Source organism: Bombus terrestris, chromosome 13 (assembly GCF_910591885.1).
Source record: "Bombus terrestris chromosome 13, iyBomTerr1.2, whole genome shotgun sequence".
Lineage (NCBI taxonomy): Eukaryota > Metazoa > Arthropoda > Insecta > Hymenoptera > Apidae > Bombus > Bombus terrestris.
In genome coordinates, this window is record NC_063281.1 from 8,096,735 (window position 1) to 8,115,466 (window position 18,732).

Genomic DNA, 18,732 nt, shown 5'->3' on the forward strand with positions numbered 1-18,732 from the left:
ATTACAATATTCACGAGTATTCGTTCAATTAGATTACAGAAAGTATTAATTTACTTTGAGGCATGAAGTTTGCATATATTATGTACAATACTTGTTACGCTTTGGTCGATGTTACATAATCAAAATGAACTGATCTTACCATTCGTATTATATAACCATACTCCTGTGGAATATAAAGGTGCTAAACATCGTGGTATGGCGCTGTACGAAATTGTCAAGGGAAGAATAAAAAGAAAATTCACGTCGGTATTTCCGACGGTTTGAACCATACAGAGACCAACTTGGACTTTGTATCTAAAAACGTCTCCCCTCTTGCCATCTAGTGACGGGATTCCGACCTTTTAGCGCTTTATCGTTCGTTGACAAAACGAACACCCTATAGGTGAGCCTTAAGCAAATAAGCTCGATACATTTATTTATGAATATAAGACAAAGCAATTTGATTGCTAATGCAACAGCATCTAAGCGTCGATGACCTGGTAACGTTATGTTAATCGATGAGAATCACATTTTTTCATTGTTTCAACGTCGTCTGTATTTAACTCCAACTATTGCACCCGGCACATTGTCGAGGGGTCGATGCGTCGGCGCGTCGTCATCGACGCCGACTCCAACGTTGCGTCCAGGTCCGTACGACAAGTGTCGTGAAATACGTGTCAATAAATGTGAAATATCATTCATACTTATATCTAATACATCTACATTTCAAATTCTTAATCGCAAGTCATTTCCTCCATAAGCACATAAATTAACGTTGCAATACACGAATATGTCATTTAAAAGCGAAAACAAACTACTCTAAAATCTTCGTTACTCCAGGCACTTACGAAGGTCTATTTACATAAAACGAATAAGCTATTCGAATATATGTCTTGATAAAATATTTGACCGCAAAATAAATTCATTTGGTTAGCGGTGAGTCAACCGGTCAAACAATTAAGCGCCCCACGAAGGTTCATCCCTGTTCGCAAAGGCAACGACGCCATGTCGACGTTCATCCCTATAGCTTGGCCTCGTTGCAACCCCCGTTACGTCCCCAGTTGACCGTGAACCGCGACGAGCAAGTATATTGAGAAACGGGATATTCGTGTTATTCGTCGCAACGCTAGATCATCGTCGAACACCAGGTCACTGTCGCTAAGCGAGTCTGTGCTATGAATGAAGACCCAACCTTTTCATTTCGAGGTAATTATAAAAAGAATCGGCCTAATTGACGTGTTTGTATCGACAGACGGAATGGTCATCGTCTATCCGTCACGTCAGCAAGATTGCGTCATTGCAAATCAATTTATTCCACTTTTCGTGTCGTAGCTTTTGAGATCGTACAATCGTGGGTGATCTGTTCTTATCGACATAGCGTCATACGGAACAGGGAAATGATGACTAATGAGGTCAGAGTGCGTGAAAATTTTTCCTTCCATGCCGTTTGTACAGCTAACGGTCGTTTTACACGATCGTATAAATATTCCATGAGAAACACGGACAAAGACGTCACGAATATAGACTAATAGATAGTACGGTATTGAAAAAATGACGAGTACTACTTAGTAAACTTTAGTAAACCTCCGAATAAACAAACGACAATAATTTACGACAACGTTGTTCATTCGAGCGCAAGCAGAAAGAAGGAATAAGTGAAGGAATAAGTGTGTATTTTGCGTTTCGCAGGTCTTGATAGTGTTACTGTTATCCGTAATCCCCTGGCCAGGACCCAGCGTGTTTAAAATATCATGCCCCCGCGATCGGGCGTCCGTGGTGAGGAGGATAGTTCAGAAGGTAAAGAAAATTTGCGAAATGTCCATTTGTAGCAATTTTTTCGCTGTGGAAAATCCTTCAACTTTCTCGAGGTTTCAGAGATGGATGCCAATTCTGAAGAGACATCAAGTAGAGCTGCCTCTGGAGTGCCCGTTCCACGAAAGTCGAGATATTTTTCGACCACAGCAAAAGGCGAAACACCAACACAGACCGTCACAATGGACCTGCGGTCTGTGTGGCAAATCCTTCTACGCAGAGAAACACTTGGATGCCCACTTCGATAACAGACACAAAAGCAATGTTAACACGGTTCGTTTTCCTTCTTTCGATTCGCTCGAGTAAATATAATTTGTTCGACATATAGAGTGTAGAATTGGAGATGTCACGACTCGTTTAGAAAGCCTCGTTTCTATCAAAATTACCATTCCGTTAGAATAATTGCCATAATTGTAATTATAAATATATACTCTTATAACGGGATAATAAAGGAGGGATATGCTTCTAGAGAAAAACATCGTGTAAACTTCATCGATTTTATGAGACACCTCCCATTTTCCACCTGGCACAGAAAATCTATCGACACTCCTTCGCAACGCACACAAATAACTTCAAATACGGTAAGACCAGTTGCCAAGTGTGTCAATTATAAATGAAACTGTTGGAGGCTAGGCGGAAGACGCGGTGTGCCTCGCGGATTACTGCGACATCATGAGATGCGACGTGCTTGGAAATCGTGATTTCGAAAATTCCCTGGTGGACGACGAGGCTGGCCACCATAGCACGGATATACAAGTTTGGAAAGAGAACACGGAGCAACGTCACACATCTGTGATGCCTTGTGAGTCGCGAGGCAGTTTCTCGGGCACGTATCCGGTCGAGAAAGCCTGCACTATTCCCGGTGGCGGAGCTGTCACCAACATTCAGCAATATTGTCATCGAGAAGACAGCGGGGCTTTAGAGAATCATCGTTTGCCAGGAACTGCGTACCACGTCGAAATCGCTGGTCCGGATAACAGGAGTAACGCCTGCGACAACGGCGAAGAGGACGAAGACGAAGAAGACGAGGACGATGAAGAGAATCTCGTGGAAGCGGCGTTACCAGCCGTCGACAAAAAGAGGCGTAAGGGGTTGCATCTGAGGAAGCTGAAGGCCAACTGCAAGCCGGAGGAGCTGCAGAAGCTGAAGTTGCAATGCGAAGTTAGTTGACTTCGTGGGAAGATTGTAGAAAATTTTTTAAATGAAGGGTCTGATTTATCTCTTGGAAATCATCTCGATGAAACGTCGATAAGATCTAGGAATAGTCGAACGATACGAATAAGTGGACGACTTCCTTGGTTCTATAAGATAATATCTGCTCGTGAGAGAAATAGTATATCTTTCAATACCATATGAATTCAGAAACGGCCTATTTCTCTGTCCTCTATGCAACTCGAAGATTACAGATCGGTGTTTGAGTATGTAAGATTATCGTTCTAGTAGCTGTTGTATTGTCCTTGGAAGCTTTAGTCATTACAAAACGCTTTGGCATTACTTAATTATTGTTCCGAATAATCTCGTAAATATAGGTACCTTTCCTTGTAGAGCATTCGAGAGAGGATTAACCACTTCCTAGCCTCGTTTGTCGTTCCATTTATCTTAAAATGACTAATCACTATTTTGCTAGAGTCACGTAAACTTTCTAAACCCAAACGAGTATCACGAGTATCATGAGTATTAACGTATAATCTTCCGTATAATCCGTAGACTAAAAGCACGGTTAATGAGGAAATAAAAAGTGTTGTAACAAATTGTGGCATAGGATGAAATAACAAGCACGTATCATAAATATCGTGTTCTTTTATGTCACGAAAGTGTTATCATTTGAATAATGTCAACAGGTACTGATCCGCGATTGCATCGCTGGACTCTTGACGAATCTTTCGGTACGAGATTTCCAGGAAATGGAAGGTATGCCGTTCGTTCAATTTGATAAACGTCTTATCGACAAGTCGGATTTCCAATTTTTATCATTCTCTCTCTTTTTAGGTGAGTTGAATCGCGCGATATGCTGGTATCTTAGCTGCGACAGGTATTGGGAAGATACAAAAAAGCAACAGAGGCACACACCTTGGTACCTGTTAAGCATTTTTCTGCTTGTTCTGTCTTTGTCCATTTACGCGTGCTACTACATTATTTGGGTGCTGTTCAAGTACGTACGTTGAAACATATTTACACATAACAATGTCGCCCTACGATTTATCATCGTTCGCGTGTGTATAAAAACAACGATAAGAGAATTTATCAGCACGACGACTGTCGTCACATACGCAGCCAGGCAGATCTAATTAAAGATTCAACACAATACAAATATGTCAAATGTTTACAATAATGATAAGTCACATACTCTTTTCGTAACTTTGTTAGAAATCGTTCCAAAATTCGATATTAAAAATTGCACATATGTATATCTACGTAGAATTAAACTTAAGATATTAATGAATAGCTTGGATGAAAGTACAAATATAACTGTTTCTTTTTATGCACGTAAATGTTTAGACGTTCGAAGATTTACATTGTTTTTACACCGAAGAACCTGATAGTATAGAAAAAATGACATTCGAAATCATTTTTACAATTCAAAGACACGAAGGCGTCATTAATCCCATAAATTCTACTTAAGATACCAGATATCAATATTCCCACTCGAAACATATTACATATTTTTAACCAAAGATATCATTCATCTTATCCAAATGCAGTACATACATTGTATTTATCCTTGTTAATTACCGTGATTCATCATCGAGACATCAATCTTTCAGTTCAGCAGAAGAAGACAGGTTGGATGGAACGGGAAGCTTAGACTACACGGATGGAGATCTAACGGCTACGTCCTCGTTACACGATCAGAGTGGTCCTGGCGACAGTAGAACCAGTGGCAGAAGAAAAGGTGAGCCAGGGGACGATAATCTTCCTTCGAACGAAGAAATGCCCGATCATTATATATACGTAACCTATCCACCCGAGCTAAAGCAGCGATTACTGGACAGGTAAATAAGATGAGAAAAGATGAAACAAGTATGGGACATTGGTATCGAAATCGTACAGTGATCTTCCTGGTTGCAGCTGCTACAATAGAACCACTCGACTATAAAGTCGAAGAGGTAACAGAAGGGTGGACAAAGATTCGTTCGGAAGTACGAGAACAGCTCGCTCGGTACCACAAGTCGGTCCCACGGCAAAACACCTTCTTCCTTATTTTTCCCCCTCTCTTAATCTTCGTGTTTTGTATACCAACCGTGAGAATAAATTACAAAACGTACACGAGAAAAGAATTTGTTGTCAATACCTCTGTTCGCGTTATTTATATTTCGTTTGACTAAACTATCAACGTATGTCAAAGCTTTATACTTAAGATAATATTCTATCGAATCGTTCCGATAATTTGTATAATTTGTTTCTTCAAGTGCATTACATAAAGAGAACATACTTCTCTGTTTAAAAAATTCGTTGAATGATATTTTTATTGTTATCTCGGTAATGTAACGACGATCTACTCGGCCAAGGAATGCTGTTTATAGCTTTATCTATAAACAGTTTCGCAAGCCTACGATAATCAGTTTCGCTTATAGCAAACCACGCTCATGTTTCTTTCGACTATAACACGTGTTGATCTTGTTTGGCGATCTTTTTAAAGAACGATGTATTAATGCCAAATTTCTTGTAAATTTCTTGTAATTTCTTGTAAAACTAGAGAAACAAGGTACTGAAATAACTGGTATGTTAAAAAAAAAAAAGAAAAAACATATAGAGAGGAAGTGAGAAGCATATGAAGATAGCAACCATTTACAAGTGGTCAAAGAGATTTCATGAAGGAAGAGAAGAGATGGAAGATGATGCTCGACCTCCTACCGAGCAGTTCTAAAGAAGAACTTTTATCGTGTTTATAAAGTTGTGTTATCACTGACCGGATAATCGCTGAAGATCTTAGTGTCAGTCGAGGAAATATGCATTCAATTTTAAAAGGCGATTTAGAAATACGAAAACCCGACGCTAGAATTGCCTCACGATTTACTGATGTAATTCTACGAATTTTTTTAACAGACTAGTATAAAAGCATACGTTCACGACAGGGACAATACATAAAAAAAATGCTGTAGGTAATAATACCTCCTTGGGTCAGTAGTTTCGGTTTTATTTTGAAATTGAAAGCTCGATTCGAAACTAAAACCAGTAAGTCATCTTAATAGATCCATCGGAGTCCCGTTGCGTGTCCATCACGCTGGATTGTCGAACCAGCCGACGTACGCTCGCACTGCTAGGCCTTTGTTGGTCCTCTAACAGTCTCTGAGGAATCGGTGCCTCAGGTACTTCGTGCATCTCCACCGTCTCTCTGATCGATAAATCTTCGTAAGAAGCCGCAGCCGACGAAGGTCTAAGATCAGCCAAAGCAACGACGTGTTATTCACATTTAAGAAGGAGGAATATTTATGTGTTTACTCGACTATTTTTGACAATAATACGATTCATACTTAGTCGGGACGCAACGAAAACAGTCGGCACAAGTCCAATCCTTTCCAAACAGTTCCCCTTCCTCTACAGTCTGTGGTAATCGATGATGCAGCGTCTCCGGCAAACGCAAGCCAGACAGTCCGCCGATTACAGATACGACGCCAAGAATTACGAGGGGCAGTACTAAGTTCTCCTTGCCCTAATGACGTAAATTCCTGGAAGATTTAACTGAACGCGAAGACACGATAAGCGTATTTACGATTACTTACAAGATAAGTAACAAAAGGAATGATTATAAGGCCGAGACCACTAATGTAGGCGGAGAAACCAATCGCTACGCCGCGTAGTTGTGTAGGGTAAAGTTCACCGGCGAACGGATATATAATTAAAAAAGAGGCTGATATTGCGGATTTTGATAAGAGGAATAGAATTAGCGTCGTCACAACAGCATCTATAAAAACAGACAAAGATGGAATAGTTAAAATGAAAAAATTTATTTCCAAACTACTTTCAGTATTTCTCATTTTATTGTATGAGTTATACGAAGAATCTGTTCTCCTGTATTTTTCTTTTATTAGCGTAATGTAGTACCAGATGACAAAAGAACCGTGGCAATGCACAATACACCAGCGAGTACCATGGACAAGCAAAGAGGCCATCGACGACCCCATCGATCCATTACGACCCAGCAGGCCATGTAGCTTGGAATCTCAGCCAGAGACGAGAAGAAAAAGCTCAAGTGTTCCTCGTTACCCAACGCTGGCCCGTAATACGATAATCCGACATATACCATATTATTGGCAAACCTAGAAAGAGCGATAGATACATTTCGTCATCTGTTGTTCACATAAAGAAATACAATCACGTATATTCGATAAACAGCGATTAATAATACGAAAACATTGTAAGATTCTGTAGAAGTGTCGAAAGCTAAATTTTACTACAAACACACGCGTGTTATATTTTATCTTATTCGTTGATTCATGAAGTATTTGTACTTTGATTTACCAATTTAGAGTGATAAGACATGTCTTCAATCGCATATTTGGTGTTTTGAAGAGAGACAATACACCGGGCCCTTTACGTAATCTCTCCTCTTCACTTTTAGACCGTGACATCATCATTCGTTGACGTAGCTTTTGCGAGAAAGAAGTAGGTAACTCTTTCCCGTTTACTTTGGCTAATCGTTCCAAGACTTCGTTAGCTTCAACTAATCGACTTTTCGCCAATAACCATCTTGGTGATTCTGGCAGCAACCTTGAATAATCTTAGACGTTTTATTATGACGTCGCGGAAGAAGGAATACGGAAGAAGGATAAAAGACAAAGAGACAATTACTCACCACCAGTATAAGAAATACAAAAGAAAGGGTGCGCTCGTGGTTATGGCAAGCGTTCTCCAATCTCTTATCAAATAGGTCACACCAGCCAACATACACAATCCCATCGTATAGAAGCTGCACGTCATCACTGTCACGAATGATCGATAATTTGGTCCAACCAGTTCCAAAGCTGTTTGTAGAAAACCCAGAAAACATTAATACTCGTTCTTTCTACGAAAAATATTTCTCATACTTTTTATTCCCTGTATTTGTTCATGTTATTTATTTATTTATTTATTTATTATTTCTTTCTCTTCGTGGAATCTTACATATGATAAAAGGTATCTGATAAATAGCAGGAATGGTTAAACCAACGACCACCCTGGTAGCAGCCCAGGTCCAAAAGCTGTTCGACATCGACGTTAAAAATCCACCGGTTATTAAAGTCGCCAGACACGTGAAGAAAGACAATCTTCTACCAATTCTATGTGATACAACAAAGGTAATGAAACAACCTGTATCTAAGTTTCAAAACTAAGTAACAATGTTTGTTACCTATCGTTTAGCGTGCCGAAAAGGTACACTCCAATTGGTCCTCCCGTGTTTAGAGCGACCAACCCAATCGTCGGGTAAATCGCACGATCGCACACGAGATCGAACTGAAACGTTTCAACAGGAATTAACGAAAAAATAAAATAATCATCTTGATCAAAAAATAGTGCAAAATGCAAACGTACATCGATAACGATGGAAGATTTCACTTCTGAAGTTTCATACTCCCAACCATGATCGCATAGAACAATGGGCCACGATGCATTTGGCACGTACGAAGCCGCTGTCACGACAGAAATATTTTCCGCTGTCCAATCGATATCGTATCGTGTGCATTGACTGTACGTTTCATTGTCCTCCTAATTATGAAGGCAATTGTTACAATACTGCGAGCAAATAACGTGCACTATTGTGGTAAACGTACATATGTACTTTATTATGGATAAACGATGTCTTTTCTGCAGTATCAGAGAAGGAAATCATCTTGGAAATACGAGAAAAATGCTAGCGTTTATCTAATTTCCTCGACAAACAGCGTAGGTTGATAGAATAAGCAACGCTAATTCTAAATCTTATTTTCTAACCTACTTATAGCGATTAAGATTTATTGTCATTGGCAATTAACTCTGCCATTCCTATGATGATAATTGTACGACTACGTATTTAGAATATAAAGCGCAACAGAATATTACTACGAATTATTTTCGCCAAAAGCTAATGACAGAATTACAGATGTTTCTAAATATCAAAATGATTGTATGAGTGTCTCCCATGTAGTTATCGAATAATTTAAAAATGAAAAGCTTGCAACGAGGAGCGGGTATATTTGATAGGCTAGCTTTTAAATAAATACCCTAATTGTCTAAATTCCTGCTAATAAAACACATGAACGAGGAGATAAAAGTATTAACGCCTAGACCGACAATTGCACCTGACTAATTGGAATCGCGAGTCTCTTTCTCCAGGAGACATCCAGAGACTCCAACCCCGGTACTTTGCACCAGTGGGGTGGCGTGTCGGACATGAAGAGTTGATTGAAGGCGCAAAAGCCACACGGAAGACACGCCGGAAGACACACGAGCCAAAGAAGTTGCTTCTGATAACGACCGAATTCGCCGACGATCGGTAGAAGATCGTCGAGATCGAAGCCATCCTACAAAACTCTTGGCTCTTAATCTTGATCACACTCTTTTTAAATAATCAATTATATCAAGGAGTTTTATATCATGACACCAATCAAAAACCGTTTAAATGAATGACGATAATGAAGGAAATCCTATCGATTAGATAAGAGTATAGAAGTGTGTTGACAGGAATTATTACTTCGAAGTAATAATTCCTACCAATAGATATGTTGAAGATGTAATTTGACATAAACAACTTACTTCATCGTTCGCGTTTCCAGTCGTCTTGGTGTTCGCTGATTCGGACGTTTGATTTTCATCCAAGTCTTCCATTCTCGTGAACTTTTCCCACGTTCAAGCTACCGAAACGTCGCCGATACCTTAGAAACGCGTTACGTGACGTGTATTAGCTCCTTTACGATGGCAGTGCAACCGACGTGCCATTCGTTCCATCCTGCTGCGTCTTTTTCTTTTTCACCCTCGCACGATCGTACTACGAGGGTGTCCCTCCGAAGTCGCCACGAAGAGGAGACAAAAGTATTTAGATAGCGTGTGCCAGCTCTTGTAGTGGATTTAGTGAGTTCTAGTTGGACACGAACCCAAAAGGAATTGGATGAATTAGAAAATTAAATCGCTCACTGTTGATCAATCCATTGCTCGCTCAACATTTTTCAAAAATTCGTGCCTTCTCGACAACTGTTACTCTTCTCTCTTAAGGAAACTCACTTGTCAAACGTGTCATCGTATCAAAAGAAAAGAACAAAACGAAGATGAATGATATTAAATTGAAGAGATATGCAGAGTGTGCTTGTGTACGTGTATGTGTGTGTGTGTGTGCGTGTGTGTAAGAGAGAGAAAGAACGTGTAATAATTAGTTTGTATGCAGAAAATTAACACAAATCAATGAATGGTATGTGCTTGTACGTCGTATCTCGTTTCGTCGACAAAGAAAAATTATGGTCGATGAAATTACTCCGGAATTTTTATGGCGAATACACCGATATTGTTCATCTCCCGAATATAGTACATTAAGCACGAGCCACCGGCTTCTCTTTCTTCGTTTGAAAGTGAGTTAAAAAAAAAAAAGAAAGGGAAAGAAGAGGATAAAGCTCGCGTACGTACTCGCGTTTCACGCACGCGAAAGAGAATCGAGGAAATGCAGGCGACACGACTTCAGAGGCGCGTGCCACGAGGTGTGTCCTTCTAATTCAATTGGGTTAAGGGTACTTAAAGGAGATTAAGAACAATGCTGACATATGCTGCGTGGTGGCCGCATTTCATTCTTCGAACACGCCGCGCGACTTTTGGTGTTATTTTGTAATTTTCGATTCGTTATCCTTCGTGGCGGTTCTACAATTAATTTCTAATTTTTCATGCTGATCAAACGTGCGATTTTTCGCATATCGCTTACCTCCCGTATAAGTATAATATACAAATATATATATATACTTTCTGCAAAAATCCTTTCTTATTCGTATCATTCGTCTATCCCACGTTTCGTCAACAAAATTGATTTGTTGGAAATGTTAATAGTTTGGTATCGTTAAACTACGTTTTCGGTACTTTTCTACAATAACGAATATCCCCGGTAAATGCTTGAAAATCGCGAAATATACGGCTTCGTTCAAATCCAAGGTAATCTGATTGATAAAATAAAGCACCGTTAGGTATACACAGGTAATTGTTCACGTTCTCCATCCGCGTGTTCGCATACGAATATCGATCGGACGATAAATTTTCTGCATTTTCGTTATGAGATTACTCTGAATGACGATGTCGAAAGCGATAGATGAAGGTGGGTGGTTATTGGAAAAAAAGAAGTGAGAAAGAGAAAGCTCGATGCCGAAACGACGACTGGTAATAATAGCATTGCTGCGTGTATTCAGATTTCAAATGAATTTTTATTCTGGACAATCTCGTTTTGTCGAAGATAAAAAAAGAAAAGAAAAGAAAGGAGAAGAAATTCCAAATTTGAAAACACATGTGGAAGCAATTCGCAATTCGATGGTCAAATCTTGCGGGATGAAACGACCTCGCATTCTTCTCGGAATAAGATTTCATAATTTCTTTTTTCACATACAGAACGCAACTGTGTTTTCTTTCTCTCGTAGTTTTCCTTTTCCCTCGTTCTTTCACTCTTTTTTCGTTTCTCTCGATCCTTTTTTCTTTTTTTTTTTTTTTTTTTTTTTTGTCAAGACGATGAAAATCGTGATGTTAGTAGTCGAAATGATTTTTCTCGTTTAATTAATCGTATGGCACTGTCGCTTGGCGATTCGTATAATCGTTTCTCGTACACACACTGACAGAGTACGATCAACCACATTAAAGATTCAACAAAAAAAAAAGCTGACATCCATGAACACACAGCGTGGAATCTACGTTTTACAGATAACACGCAATAACAGACGAGTTAATACGAAAAAAAGAAATGCAAAGTATGCGATTTCGTTTTCATAACACGACCTTTGTATCTTGTGTTTCGAAATCAGTATTTTGTTTGTTTATTGTTGTATTAATGTAACCGATCGTACGGCGAACACACTTTCCAAAAGAATCGTCCCCAATCATTCCACGATCGCTCTGGCACTCAGATAAGCGATGCAGCCGATGTGTCACATATAATCGTTGTCATTTGGATACCTTCACAGAACACAGGCTCGGCAAACCACACGACTGACACAGACCGAAAAGAAATGAAAGATACGTAAATATCTTGCGCTACGTAGACATGCCGCACCCTCTCCCATTCTAGAATCATTCATGTAGAAAATTATTATTATTGGAAAATCAGAGGTAACAAGGGAAAACATTGTCCTCCTAAGTATAAGATATAAGATTCATCTTCTGTAGCAAAATAAAGTTTCCTCGTTGTTGTAATCTCGATTTGCTTTAAGCATTATTTTGCCTGATAATACTATGATAACCGAGCACGTAATAGCCACTTATGACTTTAACCAAGATTTCGCTCCTTTACAAGGAAAAACAATATTCTTTTTATCTAATGCAGATAAGAAATTAATCTTCGCCAAATGAGTCAAGAAACAAGTTTTATTAGCGATCGCGAATGAATATTCGTAGGATCTACTTTGAAATACAAGAAACGAGTCATTAAATTATGGAATAGGTTAAAGGAATTTATCGATTCTTCGGCTTTTTACGGTATATCTTTTTCCACTTTTTTGTCCTTTTGTTTTATTTTATTGGTGACGAGGTCGAAGTAAATGCTGAACTCTAGGAAACAAATTGGAGAGGGTGAGCAAATTACAGAGTGGCAGGCTAAATAGGATTTCATCCAACTCGTGTTCTCGTTTATTCGTTTTTTCTTTCTTTCTTGCTTTTGCTTCAAACCCACGTTTATCGCCCGAATTGTTCACATGCGTAAATTATAATGTTTGGTCCGATCGTCGATCGGCAGCACTCGACAGCACTCTCTCTCTCTCTTTCCGCATATCGTCACAAAAAGATCAATCTCACACGCTCATTTTGCTTCTCTCCTCTTCTTTTTTCTCGTTATTAATTTTTTTCATTTTTTTTATTAATTTTTTTTTTTTGTTTGCTTCTCTTTTAATTCTTTAGTTTTTTAATCACACAATATGCATGGTAATGGCATTTTAGCTTTATCTCGACGCAACCCATCAAAAATCGGGAAAAACAAAAATATCTGAAGATACTGATCAACCGTGATACACACACGAAGCACTATAGGCATCACACGATCGATCGATCTTCACTTTTGCCATTACCGTGCAATTTCTCGGACATTTTGGAACAATAACAGCTCTACACGCGTTGGCTTCGTGTTTCGCGATTCGATCGTTTAAAAAATATTATCGAAAATATTGTCTCGTACGTACAACGGCACCGCGGTTCGAATATCTTAAGAACGGAGACTCTGTTCTGGACCCAGCGTCGCTGAAATCCTCTCGAAAAATAATTCATCTGTGTGATCTGCTTGGATTCGTTTTCATCTTATTCGCATCGTCGTTGTCGTCGTCGTTGTCGTCGTCATCGTCGTCATCGTCGTCTATATAACAGCTTACTTATTTAGTCTTGCGATCTCGTTTTCTAAGTTGGACAAAAATTTCAGCGAAGCACCAGGACATGGATTCGGTGACAGTTCTCCGATCTTTTAACCGCGTCACGATACAAAATTTATATAACTTTTTTTTTCTTATTTCCATCCTTTGTTTCTTCTTTATCTTTTTATTCTTTTTTTTTACAAATCGACGATTCGTCCTTTCCCGAACGTGACGCCGCGATTCACGTCGAATCACGAGCCAACTCTCATCATCATCCCTCCACCACAGTTATCAAATACTCTCTCCTCTTGTGTTTCTCTCTCGCTCACAATCTTTCTCGCTCTCACAGCTCATTCGTTCTTCTCGTCGTTTTTTCTTCACTCGCAGATAACACCCTAACAGGACACATCCTACCAGTAAATTGTGATTTATCTCACAGCGCACATCATCACTGATACAGCGTAATGCACACGCTTTTCAAAATTTTTTTTTTTTTATTCTTTTTAATAATCCTTATAATTAAATACGCTCTCACGTACGTTCCCTAGTGAAGCATCGCACGCACTCTAGGCGTCTCGACGATGAAAAGGCTAACAACTAATAGTTCGATAAGATATTATCGTGTATGAGTTTGTTTCTAGGAGCGAGGCTCTGATCGTGACTCGTTCCCTCGATCACATATAAACTTAAAAAGGAAAACTCCGTCTTTCAAAAACGACCTCAATCATCGTATATATGCCTTTCTTACATTCATTAAATATACGTGTTTGTGTGCGCGTTAGGCTAGCTCGAAATACAGAGCAGCGAATATTCTCTTATTAAAACGAATAGACAAAATAATAATTACACAGAAGAATGGCGAGCAAATCTGCTATGTTTGAGATCGTAGAATGGAGAACATGGATCAGCCAGAGCCACGCTCCCTTTAAGGTAGAACATCGACCCCTCGCACACGAGAGTCTCTCCAAAAAATCACAGTCGCATATATAATATAATTTGCTTCTTTCGTATTTTTTATTTTCACAACTCGTTACTCGTTACTTCCATCACGGCACGGCCGGCATTTCGTTTCCTAGTTTCCTACCTCTGCTCTTCCACGACCGATCCCTATCTACACGGGTGTTTCCTTCCGTATTTCATTCCTTCCATTTCTGTTAGTCTGTTTGCCCTTCTCGGCGGACCTGATAACGTGATTCGCAACGATCACCTCGAAGATACCGGAAACGAACGATATACCCCGTCTTCTAGTAACGTCTTGAAGTAGACGCTTGTTATACGATCATGAAAGAATGTTCTTGGTCACGATTGATCGTAAAGTACGCGTGATGAAAAGAATAGTCGCGTGTTCGTTCCATTAATGTACAGACTGTTTCTAAAATAGGTAGTTCAATGGCTATTTTTATATACATTTTACTCGTCGTGAGAATAAAAAGATGCGTCGAATAAGTAACACAGGAATAATTTCTTATCGATCCTAATCGTCATCCTAGCGTCATCCTAACGACCAGTAGAAGGCTTTTACGAATTCGACCACCCATTTTAAAGACAGCCAGTAGAATGGTGAATGCGACGAAGCGCAACTCTCGATTGTTTGCGAATCAGAAGGACAGGCGAGCGATCGAGTTCTTTATCAAGACGCGGAAAGTCGCGCACCAACGTCCTCTCCGTCGTGGTTCCTCTATCTCTCTCTCTTTCTCGCATTCCCCCTTTCACATCTACATCCTTTCTTTCTCTCTCGTCCTTCCACTCTCCTCTCGCTCTCTTTCTTACGTCCTCTCTTTCCCTCTACTCTCTCTGCTACGTGGAATGTAAAAGAAAAACAGGATACACTTTGCGCCTCGATATTTTGCATATTTCTTCTTTGGACATTCGGAATAAACCGTTTCACTACTTTCGGTTTCTCGCTTCCCCCTCCCCCCCTTTTTCTAAATACTTTTTGTAGTTTTTTTTTTTTCCTTGGATTCATCGAGACATCGACTTTGGTAGATCGATGACGGCATTCGTCATCGTGAGAACTGTAAAGCAAAGCTGTAGTTTTTTCTTTTTCGTAGAAGGAGAAATTTTCGCGATTGGAAGACACCGTGTTTCGTCTGCGAGAATTTCGTTCTGCTTCGAAATCGAAAGGATCCACCGCGAGATAAAACAATGTACGGAGAATTTGCATTCGTGTATAACTGTATGTGTTTGGTGTGTACATGGATGTGTGTATCGCAAAGAGATCAAGGTTTAGGCTCCAGTCTACGTAACGAGCGGCTCGCCGAAACGATTTTTCCCTACTCCTATTTTTATTTGTTTGTTGTTTTGTCAGGTTTCTTCTCATTTTTAAAAGCTAAATAGACATTTCTCTTTCTTATACGCTAAGTTTGGCAATATCGTTCGCAACAGTAAAAAAATTATATATGTATATATATTTATTTTTATATCCAGACATGGAGCAGACACATTGGTTTCCCTCGATATGTAAAATCGTAAAAAAGATAATCAATTTAATAAAAAGTCTTAGTTTATAATCGTTTCTCGTCAATTCCCTATTTGTCCCTTCGCGTTTCTTCTTACGCCAATATTGTTTCCCTTTTCAACTATTTATTCTTCGCTTTATTTTTTAAATTGTTTTGTTTAGTTTTCGTTTTTGTGTTTGTTCCGTCGAAACACGTTTACCCCAACCCAGGCGATTCTTTTACGAAGATACCACCCCTCAGCCTAGATTTCCATTCGAATCTCGCTGCGATCATCGTTAATAATCTTCTCTGTTCGATATCGTGTCTGTACGTAAAGCTTTGCATAAACAAGGCGTTCACGGGAAAAATATGTTAAGAATGAAATCACTATAAAATATACCCCGAACATCACGAAAGAACGGTCACACAGTGCGCTTCCGCTGGCAAAAGTATTTGGAATGCATGGCACTAGCACAGCCACGTTTCGACCACGTGACGTAACTTCGTATTATATTATTAGAGCGCCCGATTGCCCGCTTAATCTTTCGTGTAAAATCTTACTAAATATCGCGTTCGTGCACAAAACCACCTACAAGGGAAAGCTATGGAAATTTGCGAGGTTGACTGGCAAGGAAGTGTGCGAGAAAATGAAAAATGTTCGCATCGTTAAAGGATCCTGAAACGTTTCTGATCCATTCGATATCTCAGTCGTTTCATGATTCGAAATGTTTATGTAATAGGGGATGCGTGTGTGTGTATAAGAAAAGGAAAAAAGTATTCTGCGTAATCCTTGCGCGACCAGGAATTTGAAATATCTTCAGTTCGATATCCGACTTCTTCAACGAATTTATCTATCTATTCCCGTATAACTCGCTTGATTTTATATTGAAACAACTTACGGGGAAAAACCGGACGATATGAAGTCGAGTTATATCAATCACCTATCTTTGAAATTCCATCGTTCCTAACTTTTACGCGATCACCGTATTCGTTTTTTCGATGGACACCGGAATAACGTGCGAATAAAGATGAGCAACATCCTCGATATGATTTTCTTTTTTCATTTGATCATCAATAAACGCCTTCCTACAACAATGCGAGGCCAGGAAGACGAATCTCTTTGACAAATATTCACGCGAAACAAGATCTCGATATCCTTGAGCCCTTTGAATTCAAAGAAAGAAACGAACGGTGTAAAACACGTGCCTGAACATCACGTACATAGTATTGTTTCAATGTTAGTGGCAGTGCAAAAAGCTCTCGTCCGATATTCCGTTGGAGAATTACAAAAATACGAATTAATGATATAACGTGATCGCATAAAATTAATTTCGATTACGCGCAGGATTACTTTTGTGTATGGGTGGGTATAATTGTATAATGTATTTTGACGCTGAATACTACTCGATCGTAATTAGTTTTCTTTCCTCTTTGCAATTCTTTTTTACTCGAACGTTCAGGCCGGACGAGGACTTCGGTACAACTCAATAACTTATGCCAGCAAAATATTAATTTTAATGAATCAACAGCAACAGACATTCACATACGGGCAAAGTAACATACGCGGCATCATCATCATCATCATCATCATCATCATCATCATCATCATCATCATCATCATCATTATCATACTACAACTAATCATTTAGATTCTCGCGCAGCACGATCGGACCAGAGGTCAGCAATATTTTGAACCTTCCGACCATATTTTTTTGAGAATCATTCAGAACATTTGTGATGCTATTCACACGCATTCACTCTTACCTTCTTTTTTTCTTTCCCTTTCTCTCTTCCTCTCTTGTGTAAAGTTCTTACCTCCACTTGTGCACCACTTGGCTGCATTAAAATAGCAACCAGCATTCTGACCGCCACTTATTTCGCTCATTAACTTCAAATCACGCCAACAACAGTCATTCGGTGATGCTTCGATTGCTTCGAACGAGTGATGGTGTGACAGTTTAGTAAGGAATCGGAAACAGACCGCGGGCTTCGTTGGCAAAGCTACAGGAGGACAAAAAAGCTAGGAGCTTTACAACGAGTTGCGCATTAATAATTGAACTTTCTCGACGAGACGACGTGTGTAATATAATCGCTCATTCAAAGGTGACATGTTTTATTTTATACACACAGACTCCCTGTGATCTTACATGCATACATATTAATAGAACCATCCTTACGTTCAATTACTAGAGCACATTCTTTCTTTAGCAGCTCTACAGTCTCGCTCTCTCTCATTTGGTTTCTCTGCGTTTTCTTCCTCGTTCACACCATTCGTTCTTCCACACTCACTCATTCGCTCTCTCTCTCTCTCTCTCTCTCTCTCTCTCTCTCTCTCTCATTGGCCTCGATCATCGTCCATTGAAGTCGTCTTTTCCTCAGGTTCAACTTCTCAATCACGCGGGTAGAAGCCCCAGGCTCGTTACCAGGCATACTTGCATCACCGGAACATCTCGGCAGACTTCGGCCTTGGCCCATTCATCGGCAACATCCACTTGCACTCCTCATCATCCGTTGTCGGCAGACATGTATTTATTTTTTCGACCATTTGGGGTTGCGCTCGACGTGTCGGTACTCAAATACCGTCGCCAGAGCAGGGACACGTGCAGACTCATCACCCCATCATCGTCATCGCTTCGAAACTCACGCACATCCATCAACTCGCATCCGCACCATCCAATCTTGTTGTCTTTGTATTGTGTTCGATAGCTCTCTAGTCAAATCAAATTGCACGACAGTACAACCGTGGGGTGATCTGTAAACAACAAAAGCGAGCCAAATATCAATAACTGTCGCTCACTGCTCGGTGTGTGTATGCATATTTTTTTAACGTATTGAAATTTTTTTCTTTTTTATTCAATTTTGTATTGTTATTTTTTGACCTAAATTTTTTTTCAGATGGGGTCTCTGTGTCGAGTGCACGTGTCTGTACACGGGACGGGGCTATGAGACAAAGGGGATCGTAAACAATGACGACAAAACGAAACTGTATTGTACAGAATAGTTTTGAGATGTGAGACAACTTAGGGCTCGTT

General features: G+C 39.6%; 3 protein-coding genes across 7 annotated transcripts in view; 1 reads left to right on the forward strand and 2 right to left on the reverse strand.

Annotated features, from left to right (window-relative positions):
* Positions 1–516: 516 nt before the first annotated feature.
* On the forward strand, positions 517–5,066 carry LOC100643092. Of its 3 annotated transcripts, none has more exons than XM_012315326.3 (8): positions 517–1,185; positions 1,669–1,776; positions 1,855–2,064; positions 2,425–2,952; positions 3,633–3,702; positions 3,781–3,943; positions 4,557–4,784; positions 4,843–5,066. In XM_012315326.3, exons 1-8 carry the CDS (start codon positions 1,159–1,161, stop codon positions 4,886–4,888), a joined length of 1,380 nt encoding a protein of 459 aa, XP_012170716.1. In that variant the 5' UTR covers positions 517–1,158; the 3' UTR covers positions 4,889–5,066. The 3 variants fall into 3 exon arrangements, with proteins under 3 accessions (XP_012170716.1, XP_003400094.1, XP_012170717.1); XM_003400046.4 differs by having other exon boundaries at positions 4,861–5,066; XM_012315327.3 differs by lacking the exon at positions 517–1,185 and adding an exon at positions 1,270–1,391.
* An 842-nt stretch (positions 5,067–5,908) lies between these two features.
* LOC100642772 (carcinine transporter) lies at positions 5,909–9,647 on the reverse strand. Of its 2 annotated transcripts, XM_020866213.2 has the most exons (11): positions 9,505–9,647; positions 9,051–9,272; positions 8,305–8,478; positions 8,123–8,226; positions 7,897–8,051; positions 7,589–7,757; positions 7,255–7,503; positions 6,838–7,052; positions 6,516–6,697; positions 6,267–6,445; positions 5,909–6,169 (listed from the first exon to the last, which is right to left on the reverse strand). In XM_020866213.2, the coding sequence occupies exons 1-11, from the start codon at positions 9,574–9,576 to the stop codon at positions 5,959–5,961; spliced, it is 1,932 nt and encodes a 643-aa protein (XP_020721872.1). In that variant the 5' UTR covers positions 9,577–9,647; the 3' UTR covers positions 5,909–5,958. The 2 variants fall into 2 exon arrangements, with proteins under 2 accessions (XP_020721872.1, XP_020721873.1); XM_020866214.2 differs by lacking the exon at positions 9,051–9,272 and having other exon boundaries at positions 9,505–9,641.
* An 80-nt stretch (positions 9,648–9,727) lies between these two features.
* LOC100642535 (probable nuclear hormone receptor HR38) overlaps positions 9,728–18,732 on the reverse strand; it is a 56,439-nt gene continuing 47,434 nt past the window's right edge. Inside the window, exon 7 of one of the 2 annotated variants that reach the window (XM_020866212.2) lies at positions 9,728–9,826. In XM_020866212.2, the coding sequence (XP_020721871.1) occupies position 9,826 (1 nt within the window). In that variant the 3' untranslated portion in view covers positions 9,728–9,825. Of the gene's footprint in view, positions 9,827–11,124; positions 18,453–18,732 lie in introns of those variants that run through there. The other variant, XM_003400043.4, reaches the window with a different exon arrangement.